This window comes from Acromyrmex echinatior, chromosome 2 (genome assembly GCF_024713525.1).
Source record: "Acromyrmex echinatior isolate Ae372 chromosome 2, ASM2471352v2, whole genome shotgun sequence".
Classification (NCBI taxonomy): Eukaryota; Metazoa; Arthropoda; class Insecta; order Hymenoptera; family Formicidae; genus Acromyrmex; species Acromyrmex echinatior.
In genome coordinates this window covers 21025535-21051024 of record NC_141853.1, presented here as the reverse complement: position 1 = coordinate 21051024, position 25490 = coordinate 21025535, and the positions used below count along the sequence as shown (strand labels likewise).

Genomic DNA, 25490 nt, shown 5'->3' with positions numbered 1-25490 from the left:
TGCCGACTATTATCTTAATGTTTTTATGTTACGATTATAAATTTGGTTAAAGTTATAAATTGGACAACGAAAATATTCTAGAATTTTAGAGGCAATGCGATACTATTTCTACAAGATAAACTGCAATTATAAAATAAGTTAGAAAAAATCTACAAGAGTAATTCATTGTGTTTTATATACTTTTTGATACATAAAATATCGATAGATATTTAAACAAATTATTTAATGAACTGTGATAGCAAAAAAATATCCTGTTAAATAAAGACTTACATTATATGTTGTTTTAAGTAAGCCATTTACCTCATAAATATCTTATTATCTTCAAGAATATGTCAGAAGTTCCATGAAGACATTTATATAGAAAAAGTTATTTAATTCTCTAATATTAGCATTATTATACATTAGAAATATATCTTAAGTATCGTTAATCATTGTTTATTTATTCAAAGAGTAATTTTATCAATATTTGGCTTCATATTGTTCATTATTTTTGAAACCATTAGGTTCTATGATTAACTCTTTAACGACACGTTAACTTTTTTGATAAGCGACAAAATATAAATACGTTGAAATTTCCATACATTACGCAAACGCAGTACTCTTTATATTTCTAATTTTAATAATTTTGAATTACCATCAACCGCAATCACATACGGAGAGATCGAGAGACAAAATTTCAATAATAAACTTGAAGAAAATTACATAAATTAACATTTCGACAGAACGAATTGCACGACCACAATCAATATTAACAACATTATGAATTCAATATGGAAGACAAGATGCGTGCGCGAAGAAACGGTTCCATCCTCGAAGCAGATCTCGTCGTACAGACGATGAGGACGCGGATGAGGACGCGGGCGCGGCAACGCAATCGCCCTGTAAAATGTAATATTTTATGACGATCCCCCAGTGACGTATTGTGGGCAATACGTAAACATGGAAGTTGATACAATTCGCCCCTCGGCGCGTCGCACATGCGTGTGACATAACTACAGCAATCTCGGCCGTATTTCACTGGACGTGCACGTCGTGTGACAAGCAGTATGCAAAACGCGTGCGTGTTCGCGGGCGTGAAATTACACGCCGTATATACAAGTAACCCGGTCTCTACGTAGGTACGTGTGGGCGTATAACACGAGCGCCGATCAACGCGCGCGGGGATCAGCCACGGGGCGAAAACCCTTACCTCGGAATTTCGTAAATGGGCCCGCTGTGCGCGCAATTAGTGTAATAAAGTGCTGGATGTGCACCTGACGGCGGAATTGCGTATTCACGCGCGCGCTAATTCACACGGCTCTGATGCCGCCATCGTTGATATTGCGGCAGCCAATACGGATTCGATAAAACAGAGACGTGACAAATGAAATGAATGGAGAAACGCATCGACGTTACCATCCAGCGACGTATTTAGCGCAAGAAAAGTTACGCAACGTTGCAACTTGGTCTTGGTAAAATAAATTACGTGTCTTGAACGCTCTGTCGAACGTCGTTTGAGTGGAATAGTTTATGTGGCCGTAATTAGAACACGACGAGATCAAAAATAAACATGTCGCCCTTATTCAGATCGAAGATTTAGCTAGCGCGGATTAAACGATTTACCATTTACAGACTCACCTATTAATATATGTGCTCCAATATTCTATTTGAGCTATTTTGAAAATAAGCGATTTAAATAAATGTAATAAAGAGAAGTGCATGTTATGCGAGTAATTTACAAGTGTAATCCGCGTTTTTGCGGATCGAGAGAGCGATTCCATGAAGATTTTATATTATTTATGATGATTGGATGATCGCAACGCACACAAATACATTATTAACCGCAAGTACATTTGGTTTAATGGAAACGCGGATGCGACCTGATTCGTCCAATAAGTGATCATATTGTAACGATCTTGCATATAATAAATTCACGTTTAAATGGATGATAACGAGACCATTCTCTTCGTAAGCGTAAAAAGGTCGTACGCGCTGTTTGTACGATCATAATTAACCGGCGCGTTCTTTCCTCTCAAATATTTTTTTTTTTTTTTTTTCGGTACTCTCTTTCGCCGGTGAGTAATTAATCGCATGGCGCGCGAATGACGTTTTATTTAATTTCGTCATTATATCTGGCTTCAACCGTACGAACGTGGGGGAGAGCCGACAGTAATAATTAAAATCTTTCGGTTCGACAGCTCGCGCATTGAACCGTGCGACGAGATGGGAACGTATTGTACAAGAGCGCAAAGGTTCAACGATGGGGGTTTGGTTTCATTAATATTTTTCATTCGAACAAAAAGTAGCGCTACACTTTGCGTCCGTGTAATTGTGATGAACAACTATTTTCGTCTGACAAACCAGTTCGCACATACGTTCATCGTTTATCCCGTATAATTGTCCCAGCTCGTATCGCCGAATCGTTTCGCAAACAGGCTCGAACTTAATTTGCGAACTTAATAATAAATCTTTCGGATTAGCGAATATTAAAATGTTTTCTCGTCTCCCTACTTCTCGTAAATTTGCCGTATATATTACGCGTAAAATAAATGGGTAAAAGACTCGCGACGCTCAAAGTGCGTTTCATGCCTACGACTATATTACGTCGAATGCATTAGGCAGCATGCAAATGACTGTCGGCGCGATTTAATTGAAAATGTAATAATCCAGTTGGTTATTAGCAAAGGCAAGATTAAAAAGCCGCCGTCTCTAAAGTTTTCAGGGATTCTCACGAATGGAGCTCGCAGAGTTTACGAATTTAATATAAACGGTATCGCTTGGCATACACGTTTGAAGATTAGAGTTTGCTCATGAAAGAAAATTGGTATGCGTATAATCGATGCAAATATTTTATCGTGTTTGTTTGATGTTCCGAGAGATATATATTTTTTTATTTGGCTCTTTTGCGCTGATATTTAACAGTCTTTAATAAATAATTAGTGGATACCTAAATGAATTAGTATTCATAATTGATCATTATTTGATGTTTAATTGCAATTCTATGAATCTATGATTATTTTGCAATGTTCACTTTTCAAGAATTCACATCTTATAATTACTAATTATCTGGTGAATTGAACATTTATCTATCTAATATATGATAATTAATCATTAACGTGATTTGAATGTCGTGAGAGATTTCCTTTTCGATTATTCTATTATCTTTATACAACTAATTAATTGTATTATTTGTTTGTACAGATCTTAGGTAGATCTTAGATATAAAATAAATCTAGAATAAAGATGTAAAATGCAACCTTACAATTAGTAATTAATTAGATACTGAAATAAGAATTTTTCTATCTATACATTATAACTTTACTTGAAAAATCAATCATTCTCCGCAATGAATGAGAATCAACTATGAATACTAATGACAGATTTTTCAAACAGTGATTCGTAGTATAGAGGCGGATATATGACATATGAATGGGTAATGTAGGTATAATGAATTGCCTATTACATTCAAAATTAAATATAATTTTATTTCCAAATAAATATCTAAATATTTAGTTATTAATCAAGATAAAAATTACAATAAATATTGTTATAAATTATAAACCATTTATTCTACTAATAAGTTAAACTAAACCATTTATGTGTTATGAATAACAAATAAATAGAGGAGGTGTCTAATATTTCTATGTGAATAAAAATAATAACAAATGTTACACTCGCGGAACAAATTCAACAAAGTCTAATAATGGTCGAAATTTAGTGACTAAAATATGATTTAATAATTTCCATAAAATATTTTAGTCATTAATTTGTTATTATTTATTCTCTTGCTTTTAATTTCGTACACTTATTCTCTACCCATTACTTTTCTAATGTATTCGTTTGTTAAGATATTTCTTATTTTTGAAGAAGTCTATGCCGTGCATACGCTTCACAAGGAAAAAGCCAAGTCAATGGCATCCATTCAATTAATTCGTCCTCTTGTTCGTTCTGATGAAATGTCAAGATACGACATCATTACTTCAGGATAAAGTAAAGATATGGAAAGGATGATACTGGAGTAGTTCTCGTTTCCTCGTACAACGTATCTACAAATACTCTCGTCCAGGCTTGGATATCATCAGATCAGATAAGTGCGCTTCCGCCGTATAGAAGAATTACAGACCGGGCGCGAAAAAGATGAATCAAGTCTCGCAATGCCTTCTGTTTGACATACAGTACGTTTCAAGTATATCGTTTGTGGAAATAATGCCTATATCGCACGAGATCGGTGGAAGTATCATGCTGGATGAATACTAATGTGATGAAAAGTCGCTTGCAATGCGTACGGCGAACGCATTACATGAATAAACTAACAAGAAAGATATGTATAATGAGATATTGATGTTGCCACTATAATTACGTTATTATATCAAACTTATAGCTTATAACGAAATTTATTGTTTTCTACTATAGGAAGTTAAACTTAATATCACCCAGCGGAAATTGTTTATCCCTCCGAATCTAAAGATACGATAGTCTCGCGAGCCTCGTTTATGATCATTTCTCACTTCTCTCTCTCTCTCTCTCTGAAGATAAAAAAAATGTAGTTTATCGAAGAAACGTCACCTAATCACATTGATGGAAATCGATAAGCACTGTTTTGATGCACGTCAAAAATCTGTGAGTTCAAAATTAATCGCATAATCCTATCCCGATACTGCTGCTAATTAGTGTAGCATTAAGCACGGAGATTCGAGTCCTTATCTTCGAGTACGTACTAATGCCGCGATGCATATATGCGTTAACGTTGAGATGTCACGCGCGCACGTGCGTGTGTATGCACACATCTGCTTCGATACAGCTGGAGTTTGAAACGATTATCAGGTGCGTATTTGGAGTAATGTGCATGGTCCGGAGCCTCATGCGGTCGGTAAACTCTCCAAGCTATCTCAGATATCCTCTCTCACTCGTTATGTCATGACACTCGATTAAACGACTGATATTTCTGCAATACGGTTTGCTGATTAAAAATAAAATGTTAATTTTAACAATGTATTAACATATACTGTTAAAAGGAATTTAAAATATTAGCTTTTAAAATTGTTTTTTTCTTATACAAAATATATTTTGATGTGTCATTGAAATCCATATTTGATTATACCTGAAAGGAGCGATTTATTTAATATCAAATTTATCTAATTAAATTACGAATACATAAGTTATTGCATCTTAAAGCATGCTTGCATGAAATTCGATCGAAGTTTATTTTTTATTATATATATCTTTATTATATATAGATACAATGGTTTTGATTTTCATGATAAGCGAAGAATCGAAAGATCTTTACTGCATGGAATATGCTTGGATAATATAAAGTACATTTATTATCCACATGCTTAAAGAATAAAGTCATACGAGGCAAATGGTAATGTATTAATCTTTTGATACGCGTCAAAAGATGCACAGACACGATGGATATGTATACTATCTATCGCAATCGACGTTATTAAAATTCCGCGCCGCTCTGCACTCGATACCTCAGTCTGATATCGCGGACGCAACCATCCATACAAATCGGATCTTACTAAATTGGAGTACAATTTTCACGAGCGGAGTTCCACGAGCTCGAGCTACGAAGGTAGGATAAGAAAAAAAGAGAAGGGGTGGTAAGATAAAGTCTCTATCCCTCTCTAAGCCGGCCGTGGAAGATGAAGCGAATCAAGTAACAGCGGTGGCTTACGTGCGATGCACCCCTAAACCATCGCTGAGGGAGCATCACGTGGAAATGCGTTACCCACGAAAGGTCTGTGCTTAGAATTCTCAAACTCGCTAAATTATATTTCATGTCACGGAGCCGATGATTCTTGAAATACATAAGCCGCGATGATAATCTCATTTCGTTAGTCGTGTTCGGCAGTGTTGCGACATCCTTCGCACTTCCGGAAACTTATAATGATGGAAAGAAATACAAAGTTAATGACGCATGTTTATAGGAGAAAAAAAACATATCTAATCAAGATATCTTTTGAAATATTGAGGAGAAATTATGGCAGTTTATTAAGAGAAAAAATTATACGTCAGTCAAGTATACACTGAGAAAAAATGTATTATATTTTAATAATTATTTGATTAATACTTAATATTTACTTACGATCAAATATTTATACTAAATAAAAAAGACGTAATTGTAGAAGACGTATGTTTTTATTATAATTTTATTATAATTTTTATTATATGTATATGTAAATTACATTTTATCGATAAAATTCCATCGGAGTTTAGTCATTGTCTCTTTAAAATGCATAAAATTGTCCATATCTTTCAAAAGACAATATTTAACAAATTTTTATTCTATATATTAATGTTTGAATGATAAAAGCGTACAAAGATTAATGTAAAATAATTGATATTTATATATTCTATAATTACTTACAATCAATACATACACATATTAATCAAATAATATATTGTCCAATATATAATATAATTTTGTCTTTATATTTTATACATATATATATACATATATTGCATATTCTTTAAATTAAATCTTTGTAGCAGAATGCTATAAATTGGATGGCGTTTCTTTCAGCTTCTACTAAATTGTTATTGTCATTTCCAGTATCGGATGAGCTGTTTAGTCGCCATCTTCGGCTAGTTGATATTCTAAGTTGATATTCTCATATCAGAATTTTTTCAGTTAAAATTATTAATTAATTATTAAGTAATTGTCTAAACTTCTACATTTTTAATGCAGAAGTCTCATTGGTGACTGTATTTACGAGCGTGGTACTTTGTCACATATTTATGATCTTAAATCAGAAATACTTCAATCTTCAATAATTTCAATCGATAAGTATCTTGATTTTGACATCTCGAATATATCTAACGTAATCACCAACGAAAGTCATAATTCTCATTTACATTATTACTACCAAAATTATTATTGTCGTTGTCGTTGTCGTCGTTGCTATTAGTTGCGCTGTTGTTTCTATCATTAGCAGTGCTGTTGTCTCCATTATTATTAATTATTGTTTTCATTTGCATGAATGAGTGCGTTGTTTCCATCGTCATCATTGGATACGGTGTTGTTTCCATCACTACTTTCGGATGCGCTATTGCTTCCATCGCCATCTTCAAGTATGCTGTTTCCATTGTTGTTTTCTCCATCAGCACTTTTGGCTGAGTTGTCATTTTCATCCTTAGCATCAGATGCGGTGTTTTTTTCAGCCTCATCTTCTATTGGGTTATTATTTCCATCCTTGGCATCGGATGTGCTGTTATCTTTATCCTCAGCATGAGGTGCGCTGTTTTCTGTGTTGCCATCTTTGGCTGAGTTGGTATTTTCAGCATCAGATGCATTGTTTTCTCCGTTGTCACTTTTGAATTGTTGAATTGAATTGTTATTTTTATCCTCTGCGCTGTTGTTCCCATCCTTGGTATCAGGTGCGTTATTTTCTCCGTTTCCATCTTTGGCTGAGTTGTTATTTTCATCCTCAGCATCAGGTATGTTGTTTCCTGCATCCTTGGAATCGGGTGCACTATTTCCTTCATTGCCATTTTCGACTGAGTTATTATTTCTATCCTCTGCATCGGGTGCGCTATTCTCATCCCCAATATTGGATGCGTTTTTATTCCCATCCTTGGTATCAGGTGCACTATTTCGTTCGTTTCCATGTTTGGTTGAGTCATTATTTTCATTCTCAGTATCAGCGTTGTTTCTTTCATCTTCAGCGTTGGGTACATTATTTTCTCCATTGCCATCTTCGACTGAGTTGTTATTTCCATTCTCTTCATCGAGTACGCTGTTATTTTCATCCTTGGCATCAGGTGCGTTGTTTCCTTTGTTGCTATCTTCGGCTGAGTTGTTATTTCTATTCTCTTCATCGAGTGCGTTGTTGTTTTCATCCTTGGCATCAGGTGCGTTGTTTCCTTTGTTGCTATCTTCGGCTGAGTTGTTATTTCTATTCTCTTCATCGAGTGCGCTGTTATTTTCATCCTTGGCATCAGATGCGTTGTTTCCTTTGTTGCTATCTTCGACTGAGTTGTTATTTCTATTCTCTTCATCGAGTGCGCTGTTGTTTTCATCCTTGGCATCAGGTGCGTTGTTTCCTTTGTTGCTATCTTCGGCTGAGTTGTTATTTCTATTCTCTTCATCGAGTGCGTTGTTGTTTTCATCCTTGGCATCAGGTGCGTTGTTTCCTTTGTTGCTATCTTCGACTGAGTTGTTATTTCTATTCTCTTCATCGAGTGCGCTGTTATTTTCATCCTTGGCATCAGATGCGTTGTTTCCTTTGTTGCTATCTTCGACTGAGTTGTTATTTCTATTCTCTTCATCGAGTGCGCTGTTGTTTTCATCCTTGGCATCAGGTGCGTTGTTTCCTTTGTTGCTATCTTCGGCTGAGTTGTTATTTCTATTCTCTTCATCGAGTGCGCTGTTGTTTTCATCCTTGGCATCAGATGCGTTGTTTCCTTTGTTGCTATCTTCGGCTGAGTTGTTATTTCTATTCTCTTCATCGAGTGCGCTGTTATTTTCATCCTTGGCATCAGGTGCGTTGTTTCCTTTGTTGCTATCTTCGGCTGAGTTGTTATTTCTATTCTCTTCATCGAGTGCGCTGTTATTTTCATCCTTGGCATCAGGTGCGTTGTTTCCTTTGTTGCTATCTTCGGCTGAGTTGTTATTTCTATTCTCTTCATCGAGTGCGCTGTTATTTTCATCCTTGGCATCAGGTGCGTTGTTTCCTTTGTTGCTATCTTTGGCTGTTGAGTTGTTATTTCCATTTCCTACATTAGGTGCGCTATTTCCTCCATTGCCATCATTGGCCGAGTTGTTATTTCCATCTCCGGCATTAGATGCGCTGTTTCCTCCGTTGCCATCCTTGGCTGAGTTGTTATTTTCATCTCCGGCATTGGGTACGCTGTTCTCTTTATTGCCACCTTCGGCTGAGTTGTAACTTTTATCCCCTGCTTCGGATGCGCTATTGTTTTCATCCTCGGCATTGGATCCACTGTTGTTTTTATCCCCGACATCAGATGCGTTATTTCCATTGTTTTCTTCACTATTTTCAGATGTGTTTTTACTTTCTTCGCTACTAGATGCGCTGTTATCTTCATTATTAGGTATCTTGATAGTTGTACTTGGAGTAGATGTTGTTAAAATACTTTTTGCATAACCTTCCACGTGTACATGTATTCCTTCTCCATAATGTCCAATAACTATTATAACCATATTTGTCCAACTGAGTCTTTTCGGTATAAATCGAGTTTGTTGATTTCCGATATTTGTGATTTTAATATGGGTGAGTATTGCATTGTTTGGAGCTCTTACACTTACTGTGATTATTAAAGGCTTGAAAAGGTGAGGCTGCAATTTATAAATAGGATATTAGTTCATAAATAAGATATTAATCATAAAATTATGAGACTGTGTGAAAAATATTTTTATTTGGTCATTTAAAATCAAAGAATCTATAAAACTATATTACCACTAAAATTTACGAATAATGAATAAAATTATTGTAAACAGTGCATTGTGTAATTTATGTTTTGTCTTATACTTATATTTTAAGTAAATTAATGTAATTGATTGATATGATATAAAGGTCAATTAAATTCAAATAGGAAATTTAAAACATATTAGATATAAGACTTAATGCAATATTTTTAATATCTACAAAATTTGATATATTATTCATACATGTAAATTAAAATATTTAAAAGAATTCTATGAAATTCGATTAAAATCTGAATTATAAAAGATGAGTTGTTCTATTTTTTTATTTAATATATGTACATAAAATAATTACAATCAGTTATTTACCTTAATAATAATTCTGTCAGTAATGACATAATCGTTTTCTTGACGTTCACCTATGACAAAGTCATTCTGATAAGTTCCTATTGGGCTGCAGACAGCCAAAGTAAGACACAAAAGCACAGAAAATAAAATCTTCATCTTAGAAAGCTAATTGTGAAGCCGTCCGTTGATTAAAATCATATTGTTCAACTGGTACTTGCCGAACGTATTTATATCTTCGCGTTATCAATTCTCATGCTTGGTTCCACAAAGAATCGTACCATATTAACTCTCAGATTTTTATCTCGACAATGACAATAACTTACGTAAGGTTATTTGTTTCATCTTCCGTTTCATCTTTCTTGCAGGTTGTAGATATTTCTCGGCATGATGTGTTTTCATTCTTTTGGATACTGAGAGAGGAAGAAGCGTGCAGTAATTATTTAAATGTAATTATACTTTGAGAGATTTTACAATTTTTAATTTATTTTTATTATTACATGATATATTTTATATATTTAAAGAAGTTTTACTAATTTTTATATTTAATATTACGATTAAAAGAGCTATTATCATATTAAATAAGCTATAGTACATAAAATGATTTCATGAATATAACTTAGAAGAAAAGTAATAATAAAACAGATTTATATTTTCAATTTTTTATTTGTATTATTTTTATACAATACTTTTTTATTTGTATTATACAATATAGATGAATATATTACAATATTCTATTTTTCATAATATTGTGACATAAAATTGACAATTAATAAAAATTAAGGATATTCACCGGATATCCGGCTAGTATTTGGTTTCCGGCAATATATACGGTCGAAATTTTATATTGAAATTACGCGCGTTATTATGAATATCCTGAAAACTTTTATTATCATTGATATATTTTTTAGAAATATAGTACTCTAATTTTTATTAAATATATCAATTTTATGATATAATATCATAAAAAATAAAATACTGTAATATGTCATCTCTAAAAATATTATCTTTGTTTCACGTGATATAATTATCTCCCTGGAAACTTACATATTTCCAAACATTTCCTCGTTATATTAAGGCTGCTCATTGGGGGTCTGATAACGTATTATAAATATTGATAATATTGATAAACTACACGTGTCATTAATAGTATCAGAGTTTTCTGACATAAATGCATGTTTAATCAGAATCAAATACCACTACCAAAAAACAACAGTTTAAGAGACATCGCGTATGATTTCTGTGGAATTGTGGAATATTTCAAAATTTTTACACGTGTATAGGCATGTCTTACTCACATTGTAAACAAAATAAATACTTATTCTATAATTTTTTTACTATAATTTTTTTTTATCTATCTTATCTATTTTATGTGTTTTTCTACAGATAAATATACATATATATGTATATATAATACTTATTAGTTGTTGGAATTAATTCGTAGCGTTTTTAATGAAAGAATGTTATTTATTTCACATGAGCATTAAAAAATACATTAATGAAAGTACTTCCCATCACTTGTAAAACGCTACGAATTAATTCCAACACCTAATACATTCATGCATAAAATGTGTATTTCGAGATTTTTAATTTAATATTTTTCAGTTGCATAATTGCATAGTTACATAATTAATCATCAAAAATCTTTATGAGCATCATTGTGTTGAAATATCTTCACTTTAACAATTAATTATTATTTTTACTTTATTTCTTCCGTTCGCATCAATAATGTCGTCGCGACTTTTTTCTGATCTTCGCAACTCTGTCGACCATATCGCGCAAATTAATTCCTTTTCATAAATTCAACGCGAAGGAACGTTTCATATTCAACGCCATAACTCGAAACGTGTTCCTTGGTACGTGTGTAATCTCGAATCTCAGACTCATCATTTTCAGCCGCGTCAGCTTATGGTACGTGAGACCGTAAGAATTAGCTAAGTGAGTAGCTACGGTAGTAGCTCTCTACAGCTTTTACATATGCAGAACCGGTGGTAGGCTAAAACGAACGAATCATACAAAATTAACAAACAGCTTATCCTATCATCGAAAGATATAACTTACAAATATTTTCCTATGTAGACAATGACGATCGTTTAATAGCTAGGTAGACGTCGAAAAGCGTTTCCGCTTTACCACTGACAATTTCTAAGAGCTGCTGAGAAAGTATAAAATCTTTTTTAAAATTCAGCCCTAATAATGAATTTGAAATTTATATTCGCGACGTTAAACACTGCCGGGAAGTGGTTAAATTCAACAAAAGATCATTAATCTTGTTCTTTTTAATACTTACATATAATTTCTTTTCTTTATTAAAAGTATTGATTTGTTGCAAGGTATATTGCATTTAAATCTTTGATGATTAATAATTGATGAATCTTAGATAAAAGATTTATAAAATGCATAATAGGATATTATTAATAGAGCAATCTATTGAGAACATATTTGTTAATGATACAATGCATAATAAAATTGAAACAATAGATTCATATGCGATTCAGGGTGGAGTCTATTATACATTAATTTTCATGAAAAAAGTACAAATGAATTCAATTCATTCGCAAAGAAATATAAAATGTTTAATCCTATTAATTTGCGAATCGTTGTAATTCATGGTTTTATAAAAAGATACGTATTTTTTTTATGAGGGATTCAATTTAAATACTATAAAAAATGAATTTTTAACTGATATTTATATTGAGTGTGTAGGAAGGTATAAAATTTTTATTAAAAATTATCAGAGAAATTGTCAGATGAATATTTCATCGAATAATGATTTTACAATTGTATATCTATAATTATTGTGTAATTTGATACATATTATTGACCGATATACATACACAAAACGCGTTTATGCATTTATTTCAGCATTTATAAAAAAAAAGTTTTCTCTAACGGACTATATGCTACGTAAAGTTTCGAAGAAAAACATATAAGTTCAACATTGAACTGATAAGAAATCTTATCTCGTTGAGATCATAGTCGTTATATTCTCATTATTTTGTTCGGTTAGCGATCTAAAAGTAATCAGTGAGTGAATCAGAGATATGCCGTCTGTATTTCACTCGAAATGTTTGTCGTATGTAAATTGTAATTAAATCGAATTGTAAATATTTTCTTATAACAAAGGTAGTACGTTTTATTCAAGATTTATTTTATGCAATCACATTCCAAATTACGTGTTCATTTATATAAATGCTTAGATAAATTAAACTACAATTAAGTGTATAAAATTAATTTTTTTAAAGAGCTTTAATTAATAAATTTAAACTATCAATTTAATTTTCAAAAACTTCTTTCAAATAGCAATCACACGCCCATTGAAATAATAAGATCATGTATCGAATTTCTTATTTATAAACTTAAGAATAGAATTTCATGCGATGCTGTTACATAAGGGAGAGAAGATGCTTAACGATCGCCTTTGAAACGTTTTTCGTACCAATATGTAGATGCATTGCATCATCGCATCCTCTGCGTATATGTTCACGCGGCTGCTGGTAATTACTCATGTCACGTAGCCGCATTGCTGGCCATGGATACCATTTTTTATACTATCAAGAGGTGCCAACAGCCCGCGCAGTCCGCCATCCAGCCCGTAATATCAGCCGATGCTTTTTATTAACGCCGAGAAGAAGAGAGACCATGTATCGATCCAATAAACGCCGTCACGTCGGATCGGGCGAGAACAATCGCTACAGAGGATAAAATTCTCCGCTTGATCTGACCGCGAGTGGGAATGGCACGTCACGTACTGGCGATCTCTTCTTTCATTAACGTTACGAACGTTTCACGCATCGCTCCTAATCACTGCCCGCGAGTACAAGCTATCACGAACATCGTGAAAAGAAACCTGCCATTCCCTCTTTCTCTCATTTACACGCGCGTGTATGCTCTTGTTTCTACGATTCCCGTCGGATTCCCTTAAATCCCGACTGTGTAGTTTATCGAATTAATTCATTATCAACTTAACTCATTATTTTTTATTTTATTCTTTAGAGATCTAAAAAGTTTAACATAATGAAAAATATCTTGTTAGACGTATAAGTTATACATAAATTAAATTGAATATTTTCTTTATACTTTGGAAGCTTTTTCTTAAATTATTCTTTACTTAACAGCTTCATTAATGATTATTAAATGAATTAAGCTCTTGGGAATGATGATGTCCTCGCGAAATTATAAATGCTTTTCAATGCGTTATATATTTAGACTTTTTTGTACATAGACTTTTTCTTAAAACGATTCTATCTTATCATTATATATTTTATAAGCTCTTATAATTTTATAAACATTTTTATTTTCTATTAAAATTGACGAAATTATCTTGGCAAAATGAATTGTCGAAAGTATTTTTGATTCATCGTCAGTAGAACTAATTTCATCATACGCTGACATTATTATTTCACGTCCATTATTGTCCACGCGTGTTGCGTAAAAATAGAGAATTTTATCCGCTTCACACTATAAATTTTCAAAAGTCCGATGTCAATCAGAGCATCAATTCGATAAATATTGAATTAGGTGGGGTATCAATCAACCATCAATGCGTCTTGTCCTGAGCAGACACGCAAATGGCTGACTGTGAACATATTCTCTCCTTGCAGTGACACCGATATCGCATACGTATTACGCATCGTTTGTCATCATTATCCGTACTGTAATTAAAACTTTCCGACTTATGATGAAGGATTGCACGACCTGATTTCCATGAAAATAGAATGGTCATTGTAAATATATCATGCTTTGTCCTATATAAAAACGTAACATTGTTCAAAAACTGTCATTTCGACCAACGCGATATGAAATACGCTCCGATCCTGTAAAAGTTCGCCGCAAGAGACTGCATCGTTTGCAGTTATATGAATATTAATAAATAAAAACATAAATATTTTTATAAAATAATAAATATTCTATTATACTAAATTATATTACTAAATATAATGAATAAATTATATTTAGTAAATAATATAAATACATTTACCAAATATATTTATTGTTAATATAGAAATTACATAATAATGAGTTATAAAATAAAAATATAATAGTAAAATATACAACAATAAGAAGTAATAAAAAATATGAAATATTTTGAAAACCTTGTTCTTGAACTTCTATTCGCCTTGTTACAGCTTCATTATCAGATGAGATAAGCCTTTGCGAATGATATCATCGCGAAATTTATTATTATTATACTTTCTAATTATACATTTAGACTTATGCTCCCAACTCTTCCATGAACATTGTTGATTAGTATGATGTATGAGTTTTTAAAAGAAATGATGAAAAAAAAACATATATATACTTTATATATAATAATTTTATTCTTTTACTTCAAAAGCACATAACTCAAAAAATTAAGTTTCTCAAAAAAAAGAAAGAATTATGTATTTCAATTTGACAGAAAAGTATTGACTAATTAAAAAATAATATACTCTTATATAATATAATATGATCAAATGTCATTTTTGTTATTTTTGTTTCACAATCCATAAAAAAAAATCACTCTTTTTGAGTTGTAACGATTTTGATGATTTTTTTTATATGAAGATAAGTTAATTCATTTTTTTGATGACAGAGTAACGTTTATTTAACTCATGATAATAATTCAAAATCACATTTTTTAGTTTATGTCACTTTTGAAGTAAGAGAGCGACTTTATTGAGCAACATGTAATATAACAAGAAGTAAATAGAGTGAAAGATGAGGCAGTTGCAAATAAAAAATAATACGCAAGCAAAATTAATATAGGTATATCGCTAATAAATCATTTTATTAAATACGTTTTTATAGCTAATTCTTTTCAAGTTAATTCGCAAATTTTAAAGATATTATTTTATATAGATAATAATGAGAATGGAAAGAATACGATAAAAATATGTAATTATAGATTTCCTTTTTTATATAACATTTTGAGCGTAAATTAAATTACGTGTTCTTATATTCTGAAATTTTTATGTTATAAGATTCAACAATCGTCACGGGCACATTTAGTTCCTTTAAGGATGATGGCCGCTGGCAATCGACACATCTGAGTTGGAGTAATATCATAGATTATACATCAGTTTCTCGTAGCTTGCTCAATGGCTCCATGTTCAATGATTCGTGAACCACTATCTGGTCCACGTGACCGCACGTGATCGCTTGCTTAAACTTGCTCTTCGATAATAGTTGAACCAGTTTAGACTATATATTTGTGTTTGTGTAAGGAAATATGACTATAATTCTATAAATTTATGCAACTGATATTGTATAACTTTTGTAAAAATTTAAATTTCAAAAACATCTTTGAATTTCATATAGTTTTATAAAATGTTATATTATTAATATTGTTTTTATATATTTATATGTCTACTATAATGATATTAACTCTATATCGTATGTATGTATAATATTTTATTTATCACATACAAAAACTATTACAATTAATATTAAAAACAATCAATATAAAGAACTCTTGTTAATAACACACGATAATGATATTATGAAAGGACATATAAGAGTTAGATTTAAAATCTTTATAACGTAAAAATTAAATATATAAAATTACATGATAAACTTTATAACTTACAATAATATTTTCTGATGTAGAATAAATCAATATTAAGACATTACATATATTTCGACCTTTGTATTAGGCCCTCTTCAGATGTACAAAAATGTATAAAAATTCGCAAAGATTTATACAATATTTTTGTACGTCTGAAGAGAGTCTAATACAAAGACCGAAACATGTGTAATGTCTTAATATTAATTTATTCTACATCGGAAAATATTATTGTAAGTTATAAAGTTTATTATGTAATTTTATATATAATTTTATATATATTTAATTTTTACGTTATAAAGATTTTAAATCTAATTCTTATATGCCCTTTTTTAATATCATTATCGTGTACAATTAATATATAGTAGCTATATACATATTTAAATATATCAATAACTGTGCCATATTGTGGTTCTTAATTTTATAAAGTAAAATTTTATAAAGTAGTTGTTACATTTAATGAGATATCATACATTATATAAAATGAGGAAAGCATATAGCAATTTATAATATTTTATTTTGCAAATCAAATCAAATTGTCGGTTTATTCTGAAGCGATATTACTGCAGAAATCCTTGCAGACAGTATGCAAATTACAAACATATTAATATTCTCATATAATAATATTTTTACATTTGTATTATCTAAAAATAATTCTATTTAAGAGAAATCTTTACAATACCGAGAATTGTCCCCAAATTTAGTTAATAACCGCTGAAATAATTCGTCGCAAATATCTGTTGAAATATCTGTATGTAAAAGATGAGTTGTTTTGAATTAAACAACCCATCGGCTTTATTTCATTATTTCGCATGACTCGCACCATTTCATCTCGTGGTTATAATTCCGATAGGAACTTCTTGTTAGCCTACCCAGATAACAGATAGTAAGATCGATCGTTGGAGGCTCTACGGATGCGGGGTACCATTGGATAATGGATCGGACGTATCCGCGAACTCGATCCCCATGTGCGCGGATATAGGGTTGAAGTTCTCCATCCGACGAACGTTAACCGTGTTCTCCCTGTAGAGACAAAACAATTTTCTCGTCCGCGGTGATCCGTTGCCGCAATACCCGGGTCAAGTATTTTCATGAATTATATACGGTGGGCGGTTCACTTCCTAGGAACCGGAATGGAAAATGTTCGAGGTCTCCTCGACGACGACTCTCAACAAGTCGCCTACGTCGTACTGTTCCGCTACTCTTTCTCACGCAATGAAATCTCGACGTCGTTCTGTCAGTCCGAAAATTTCGAAGAGAACTTGGACAATTTTCCGACAGTCTCAGGTATGATTCATTCATGACAAAGAGGTCACCCAGACAGGTCTCTTCAAAGAACAAGTGAAAATCAAGCATGCGTGTATCAATCGCGAGTGCCAATCTTTATCTCGACGAGAAGAGGGCTTTTATGTTCTTTACCTTTGATACCTGAAGTTCGTGTTATGCAATACTTTTCTTTCTATGGACTTTTACATAGAAGTACGCGTCGACGTTATTTGGAAACTGTTAAACTTAATATCTACGCAGCAGTACAATAGTTTCACCGAGAAATTTCGATTAACCATTAAAAAATAACAATGTATATATGAAGAGTTGTCTCTCTCTCTCTTTCTCTCTCTTTTTCTTCTTTTCTCTTTCTTTCGTTATAGAAATGCGTTCTATTTGTATTACTCAATTCCGCAAAGAAATATTATAACAATTTATATTTCACTATTAATATAAATCTATGAATTGAGGTAATATATAATCTATTCTAAACAATAAGACAATAGAAATAGAAAGTTAAAGTTTTATTTAAATTCTAATATTTTATAAAATCAAAATTAATCTTTGAAATAAAAAAATATTTCCGTAAATAACGCATTCAACTGTTACTGCGGTTTAATCTGTGGACGGTAAAAATAATACACCGAGATACTTTTTCAAATGCCAGACAAAAACATCGAAAATGTAATCAATAACAATGCAATTTTATCGAATAGGAACGATTTTCCACTGACATAACGAAGCGAACTGCAAAACTACAGTTGTACCACCCTTGATTGGATCTTTATTCTGCCATTTTTTGCACATGCAATTGTAAATGTAGGTATATAAATTCTATCTATGCCAACTCTGTGGAAAATCATTTCTTTGACACAACTATGACAAAACAAATCATTCGCATAACTTAAAATAATACGGAGTAGACTGAATATAATTTTAATATTTATAAAAAATATTTTAACACTAAAAAATGATTTTTAATGTAATATACTTAAAAAAATTGAAATAAAAATGTACTAAGAAATAAAACTCTGTCGTGTATTTATCTTGAAATATTGTAAAAGCGTGAGATGCAGCAGCGGACCGCAGTATAACCGCATGCGATGTCCAATTCTTTTTTTTTATAGAAAAAAATCTATTTCTTTAACTTCTGAGTCAAAAGTAACGAGATGGGAGCAGAATTCATTTTCTAACGACCAAAAACGTGCAATCGAGGCAAACGTCATGTACACACGTTCTTGCATACACACACACGTATTTCTTCCGCTTTTGCTTCCAGTCGGCGGCTTAGCCGGAAATAAGCAATCGCGACGATGCCTTTGCGCAGTTCCGTTCGCCGCAAAGACCATGACCGATTTCGAAGGACGAATCATGAATTCCCGGCGCGAAAAGGAATTCTTGCAGGAGACGATGAGCACAATTTTTATGTCGGATTCACACGGAGGGCGGGTTTTTTTTCTTCAGATCGTCCAGTTAACATAAAAATTTGATGTCTCGATGCTTCATTAGGAAAAATCATCCGCCGTTGTCGGCTGGGCCTTATGAGCGCGCGTTATCGGTGTGCAAATCCACGACCCGTGAAATTACGACGGGGGCGTCCGGTGTGCCGGCGCGCACCTTGTAATTTTACGACTCGTGGGCCACTTAACATCGGGACCGTATATTTCCCATAAAGCGCTTTCTCGGACGTTCTTCGCAGTGCGGCCGGACGGATCGCGACTTCTCACTCGAGGTAAACCCTCGTCTGTCCGCAGGTAAACGATTACCCGCTCCCGCGGTCCCGGTTTCTCGCGAGGGAACAGGACCTGGTGCGAAGCCGAGCCCCCGTCGTCGCGGTATCTCCTTACGAATCTCGACAAAATGCGTCGTGTCGGCTTGTCGGCGCTTATTACGTCACGTGACGAAATGACAGTGCTCACAGCAAACACAAAGAAGCATTCGTCCCGGCCGTGTGAGTCGTGTAATCGCGTACAGGCCGGTTCTATGCTCAGAAGGCACGGAAAATTTCATGCGTACGGCTGATGGGACGGTTTTTACATTGTAAGCTTGTATAAGTGTATATATAAGTATACATATATGTATATTATATATATGTAATACGAATGAGCAGAGATCATGTCGTATGTGCTGTGGAATATCCGAGGGGTTATCAGGATGGTTGCTTCCAGCCGGCATTCTCCACGCGTATCAGCATATATTAATAGGAAGTACGATTAACATATTTTTTTGTATAACAAAACGCAAAATTAATAATGCTGTAATAATAATGAAAAAGGAAATGTTATTATGTCGTATAAAATTAAATTATGATTATCTTTTGTCTTTATCTTTGTCATTTGAGTTTAATGTATCAGTTATTTTTTATTACTTAAGTTCGAAGTTTCGCTTTACTATAATGCTACAGTGTATAAAAATTATAAAGTTTCTGAAATTGTCACTTTTCCATCACCTAGTTTGCATACTTTTTTAATCTTATACTTATTACATTAATATCTAAATATAATAGTACATCGTAATATTTTATTTTATGGCTAAATTAATAATTTTCTTTAGCGTAAGCAAATATAAAGGACTAGTTTTTCTTCCTTAGTATACTTTATATTTTATATTTTTTGCAAATAAAAAAGAAAGGCCTTTCTTTTATATACGCTTACGCCAAGTAAACCGCTAAGCAGCATAAACTTATCGGCATCGCACCGTACGACGAGTACAAGTAAACCCCTTTTTATATTTATATTTTTTACGTTAATAATAAGTGAGGCGCGAGAGCGTTTTTATTTTTAACCAGCAAAGACAACGGGTGAGTTTCCCCTTTTTTATGTATACATATATAGGTATATATAAGGTAACCTGACTTTTTATGGCCTAGTATCCAATATGCCCTACTCGCTGTTTGTGGATAATTACATGGTGAATTCAGCAGATAGTAAGACTAATAAGTAATGCAGGTTGTTTGACATTATTGCATCAGTTTATATTGCTCAGTTTGTTCGTTCTGTTATTGTTATTAAAGTAAAACGCACGTCATGGCGATACAATATTTGTAGATAAGTAATTGCTTTTTTCAATTATCAAGAGACGGTTAATTTCCGTAGTTCATTTTATTGTAACTCTATATTTATACTTTATAACATTGTATTGAATTTACATTTTCATAACGTTTGTTTACAACTAAAGAGAGGAAATTGTAATGTAGAATCAATATAATCAACCTATAGGCATACAAGTGTACACACATCGATTATGACGTATTTTTGTTATTCCAAATCGTGGATTCTAATTTACCTGCTAAACATTGTGGAAATAAATAGATAAGTAGATAAGTTAATTGTTTGGAAAATAGTTCTTACATATTAAAATAAACATGTCAACAGATTAATAGATTTATAATCTTATGAAAGTAACATTGTAGATTACTTCATTTTTCATTTTTTAAATATTTCTTGTTAAAAAGAAAGTTAGAAAAATGGAAAATGAAGTGATCCATTGTTATTTAGGTCATATTATGGATATCCAATATGACCTAAATGTTTTATACTTTTTCTTGAAATCTTCACTGCACCCATGTAAATATTTGAAAATTATATTTTTATATTTTTTTATGTTTAAAAATATTTTCTCTTTTGAATATAACCATCAATTTTTTAATTTTAGACTCGGTAAAAACTTAGAAAAAAATCACAAAGCTGATAAGTCATATACGATACGGTTACCTTGTACAAAATATCCCACTGAAAAACCTTCGTTCATCTTATACTCATGTTACACGCACAGCGCAAAATATCGTTCCGGCGATTAAGAGAACGTTAAGGTCGACGTTACGGGCGGCTGAGAGACTCGTGCACCGATATTCGGGATGATGGATCGATACGGTGCCAACTGCGGTAATTTCTCTGAGGAGAAGCTAAACGAGATATGAACGACACGATTAATTCCCCCGAACGATCTTTTTCGGCGCTGTTAACGGTTATCTGATTGGCTCACGCAGCACCCGACGCTACGGGTAGGTGCAACGTAACGAGCTACAGCGATCATCTTTTTTTACTGGCAGCGGCACGGCGTGGTGCATTCTTTTTGTGCGACGCGCGAACTCGGCTGGCAAGACCGGCTGGCCGGTTATTACCGCAGAAGAAAGCGTGTTGAGCGCAAAATAATGTTCGCACGGATCTACAAAACGAACGTTTAATTAATAAACCACACTCTATGGGTGCAACCTTCAACATCGCCAGGCTTGAACGTTTCAACAAAACTGTTGCGATCGAGGTTGAAAGTGTTGTGCTCATTCTACAATTATAAGCACAAGCGTAGTTGTAAGTGGCTGTAGTTGGACCTATGCAGCACAGATCATTCCAGCAATTATTGTCCAGCAACATTCCAATAATATTTCAGTAGCATTGCAAACGTTGCAATAATGTGGCTGCAAGCTTTTGTGTGATGTATGGATAAGGATTCATTGATTACAGTCTAACATATGAAGAGAATATTTGACTATGATTGATCAATTCTTACAACTTACGATCACTTATAACTATCCAATTGTAGAATGGGTTTTAAACACACATTTTTTACGCACATACGACAGGGTTCCATCTAATATCGTAACATCGTTTGTATCCATGAATATTAATAATTAAAGAAATAGCATTATTCTTACGCAGATACGTTGTCGTTTGCATCGCACGTGATGTTTGTAAGTTGCGTGGATGAAATATTGCGCGAGCGGTTTAGCACGTATGTCGCGTTCAAACATTTTATGCATTCATAACGACGTAGGCAATTACCTTCAAGTCGCCGGCGTGATAAGTACCAGGTTGAAAACATAAATCGTGACTCGTGACACGCGCCGCAGACTTCTAGTGGCGTGACGCGCATCATGTGGGTACCCATCTAATATCAAAGTACGCACGACCGTGACGAATCCCAGATTACCTTTCGGGGATAACAATACGGGCGGCGGTATGTAGAAAGCGGAACCATGGTGTTAATTTCCTGTTGCGGAGCCAAACAAGCCAACAGGGTGAAACAAAGGCTCATGGGGGATCTTTGCTATGCCTGTCTGCTTTCAGCCCTCGAATCGCGTCTTCTGTCAAAGATGAAATAGGTATCTGTCGTTCGTGTGCAAAAAGCAATCGTAGCGTCAGAAATTGCCGTAATCTTTCTCTCATGACGCGTTAAATTAAGTAAAGTTGAAATAGGAAAGAGAACAGTATTGAAAGGTGTCGAGAATTAAATTAGACAGAAAAATAGCCTGCCAGATAAAAGACGTACGAAATGCGATAAAATTATATTGTAATATATGATAAATGGCTTGAAAACTTATTTAATAGAGTGGTACGTTTACTTCTTTGATGTAATTATTGCGAGCAATGACATTATTTGTCATTACTTTGATATCAAAATGATATTTATTACCGTGTATGTTGATGTCAAGATGACAAGAAATAATGTCAACTTGTTATCCCGGTATATTAAAAAATGAAAATTTGTATTTTAGAGAAAGAGATTGTAATTTATTTTTCAATAATAAATTACAATTGTAAATGTGAATCGATTTTGTTAATTAGAGAAACAAATTTAACATTGTTAGAAACACATCGATTTTTAGAAATAAAACCGCACAAAGAAATAATAATTAAAATTTCGTCTTAGAGAACAATAATTTGCAATAAATGTATCTTAATTTTTTACTTGTTATCTTTATAATTAATTCCTTAAATAATCGCAAGTCTGTAATGAAAATATAAATTTTAATTTTATCACGGAAAATGATCACACATATACTTACAAATGCAGTGAAGTTACAAACAAAATCCTTAAGAAAATGAGCCACTAATAAGATTACATTAAAAAAACATTCAAGATGATGAGCGTCTGTTAAACATATATCTCTAGCAGCAGAAGTATAGTCAAATATTTTAATTTTCTTTTCTCTTCAAAGTTTAGTTAACTTGTGAGAATTTGCGTTAAAAAAAGTTACGTCGCTGAACAAAATGCGCTTTTGGAATATAGTTAAATTTTCATAGCTATGAAACATCATTGCATTTTAATATATAATACAGAATACATAATACTTCTGGCCTAATATAACTAACTCTACAAGTATTTCCTGCTTTAACATATACAACTTATTCCATGTTATTTTTATTTAGTTCATTTTTAAATTATTAGAACATAGATTTCTTTTCTCTTCCAGAAAATTTTCAATTCTCTAAATTGTAAGCAAATTTTTATTGTTGCATTTATTTCTTTTCCAAATTGAAAAATGAAAATATTTGATGTAATATTGCTTTCCAATTTCGAATGAAAATTAATGAATAAGAATAATTTTACTCACTTATTCAATTTTATTTCTTTTTTCATATTTTCTTTGCAGCAAAACGGAAAAGATCCCAGCATTTTCGTTTCGATGTTAAGAATTTGTTAAAAATTATTTTCTCGCGCGTGTTATATATGTACTGTGTTTCATGTAAGAAACTGTTCTTGCAAACTATAGGCAAGTTCTCTACTAAGAAGAACCAATTTTACAAAGTTAAAAACCACACTTTCTACTTCTGCGAAATTCCATGCTCCTGTCCTAGGATTAAGAAGACAGAATACTCGGATTTTGTTGTTAAAGAGCGGTCACGAGACGAACGAAGCAGTCCGCTAAGATGGACATTAAACAAACATCCACCCCCGTGATGCGGATACGCAAGCTGGAGTGGCAATAAGATACGTCGAGTAAACTACGTGTCTACAGCGTGTAACGAGTGCAGCTACCCGGTGCGGCACGAAACGAATGCAATTGCGAGCATCGGCGAGGATATAAGCATGATGACCACGTTCGCGCCGTAGAGCTCCGTCTAAAGTTCCTATTATCACTCACGTCACTGCGGCATGGTCGATATAAATCGGGCAGGAGGAATAGGAACATATAGAGCACTCCCTTTGCTGCCGCGTTCTTCACGCTTTAATGCCTGGGAAAGTGTTGCGAACGAACATAGACCGAAAAGTGGAACAGATTCGTACGATGCCGGCAATGAAAGCGGCGAAATATGAAAGGGGATTTATACCAAGATATAGACTATTCCATGAAAACGATTCAAAGTGGATAGTGGTGGGACATTACGGAGATATAGAATAGTTCCCCTGCATTCACTCTTATGACGTAGAGCAAGATAACGGAGATGCGTTGTCATTGTATTCCTTTCAAAGAATGAAACTTTTATTGCATTTACTATTTAATTTTTACTGTTGTAATATTTTTTCGTTTTTTTTTTAATATTCACGTGCCCCCTTAAACATAAAATTCAAGTTTTATTTATCGAAGATTTTAGCTAATGCCAAAATATCAGACGACTAAGTATACGAAAACATTGGCTCGTGTCTCATTTTTTTTTCATCTTTCTTCCTTTGAAGTAAATTGTTTCAATTAGGAAAATTTGTAAATAACATTTCTCTCTCAAATGGATCTCAAAGTCTTTCATATATTTCCTCTAGGCTCTTTAATTTCTCCTCAAAGAATCGCTTTGTGTATCTAACAGTCTCAGTTTATTCTCCGTTTTGTGCTCACAGAACGATTGCTGATCTTAAAGAAATTTTGTTTCCACTTTTAAATCAATTTTTCTTTATACGACGAAATAATGTGCTCGAGTATATTTAGTAACTGTTCGAAATTCAATAAAGAATAGTGATTCTTGGAGATGCAGTAAACTAAATAAATAATATTAGTTTTTTTTTCTCTAGAATTCAGAATAAAGAGTATTTACAAAATCCCAAAAATTTGATTATAAAATTACTTAATATAGCTACGACTCTTCATATAGAAAATTGGATGGCAGATATCGGACGTACCGTATTAGATGTTCGATTATTCAGAATATTGCATCGATGTGGAATACTTTCTTGGCACGGACGAATATCGGTTCAAAACTTTCCGAGGTCATATTCTCGAAAGAGAAGATTAGATAGTTACATATGAGGACATTT

General features: G+C 32.9%; 2 protein-coding genes across 2 annotated transcripts in view; one reads left to right on the top strand and one right to left on the bottom strand.

Annotated features, from left to right (window-relative positions):
- Positions 1 to 25490, top strand: part of LOC105143670 (uncharacterized) — a 204792-nt gene that overhangs the window by 46010 nt on the left and 133292 nt on the right. The gene's annotated exons all lie outside the window — the stretch shown is intronic.
- LOC105143627 (Mucin-1) lies at positions 6105 to 9916 on the bottom strand. Its single transcript, XM_011052076.2, has 2 exons — positions 9737 to 9916; positions 6105 to 9280 (listed from the first exon to the last, which is right to left on the bottom strand). Exons 1-2 carry the CDS (start codon positions 9869 to 9871, stop codon positions 6941 to 6943), a joined length of 2475 nt encoding a protein of 824 aa, XP_011050378.2. The 5' UTR covers positions 9872 to 9916; the 3' UTR covers positions 6105 to 6940.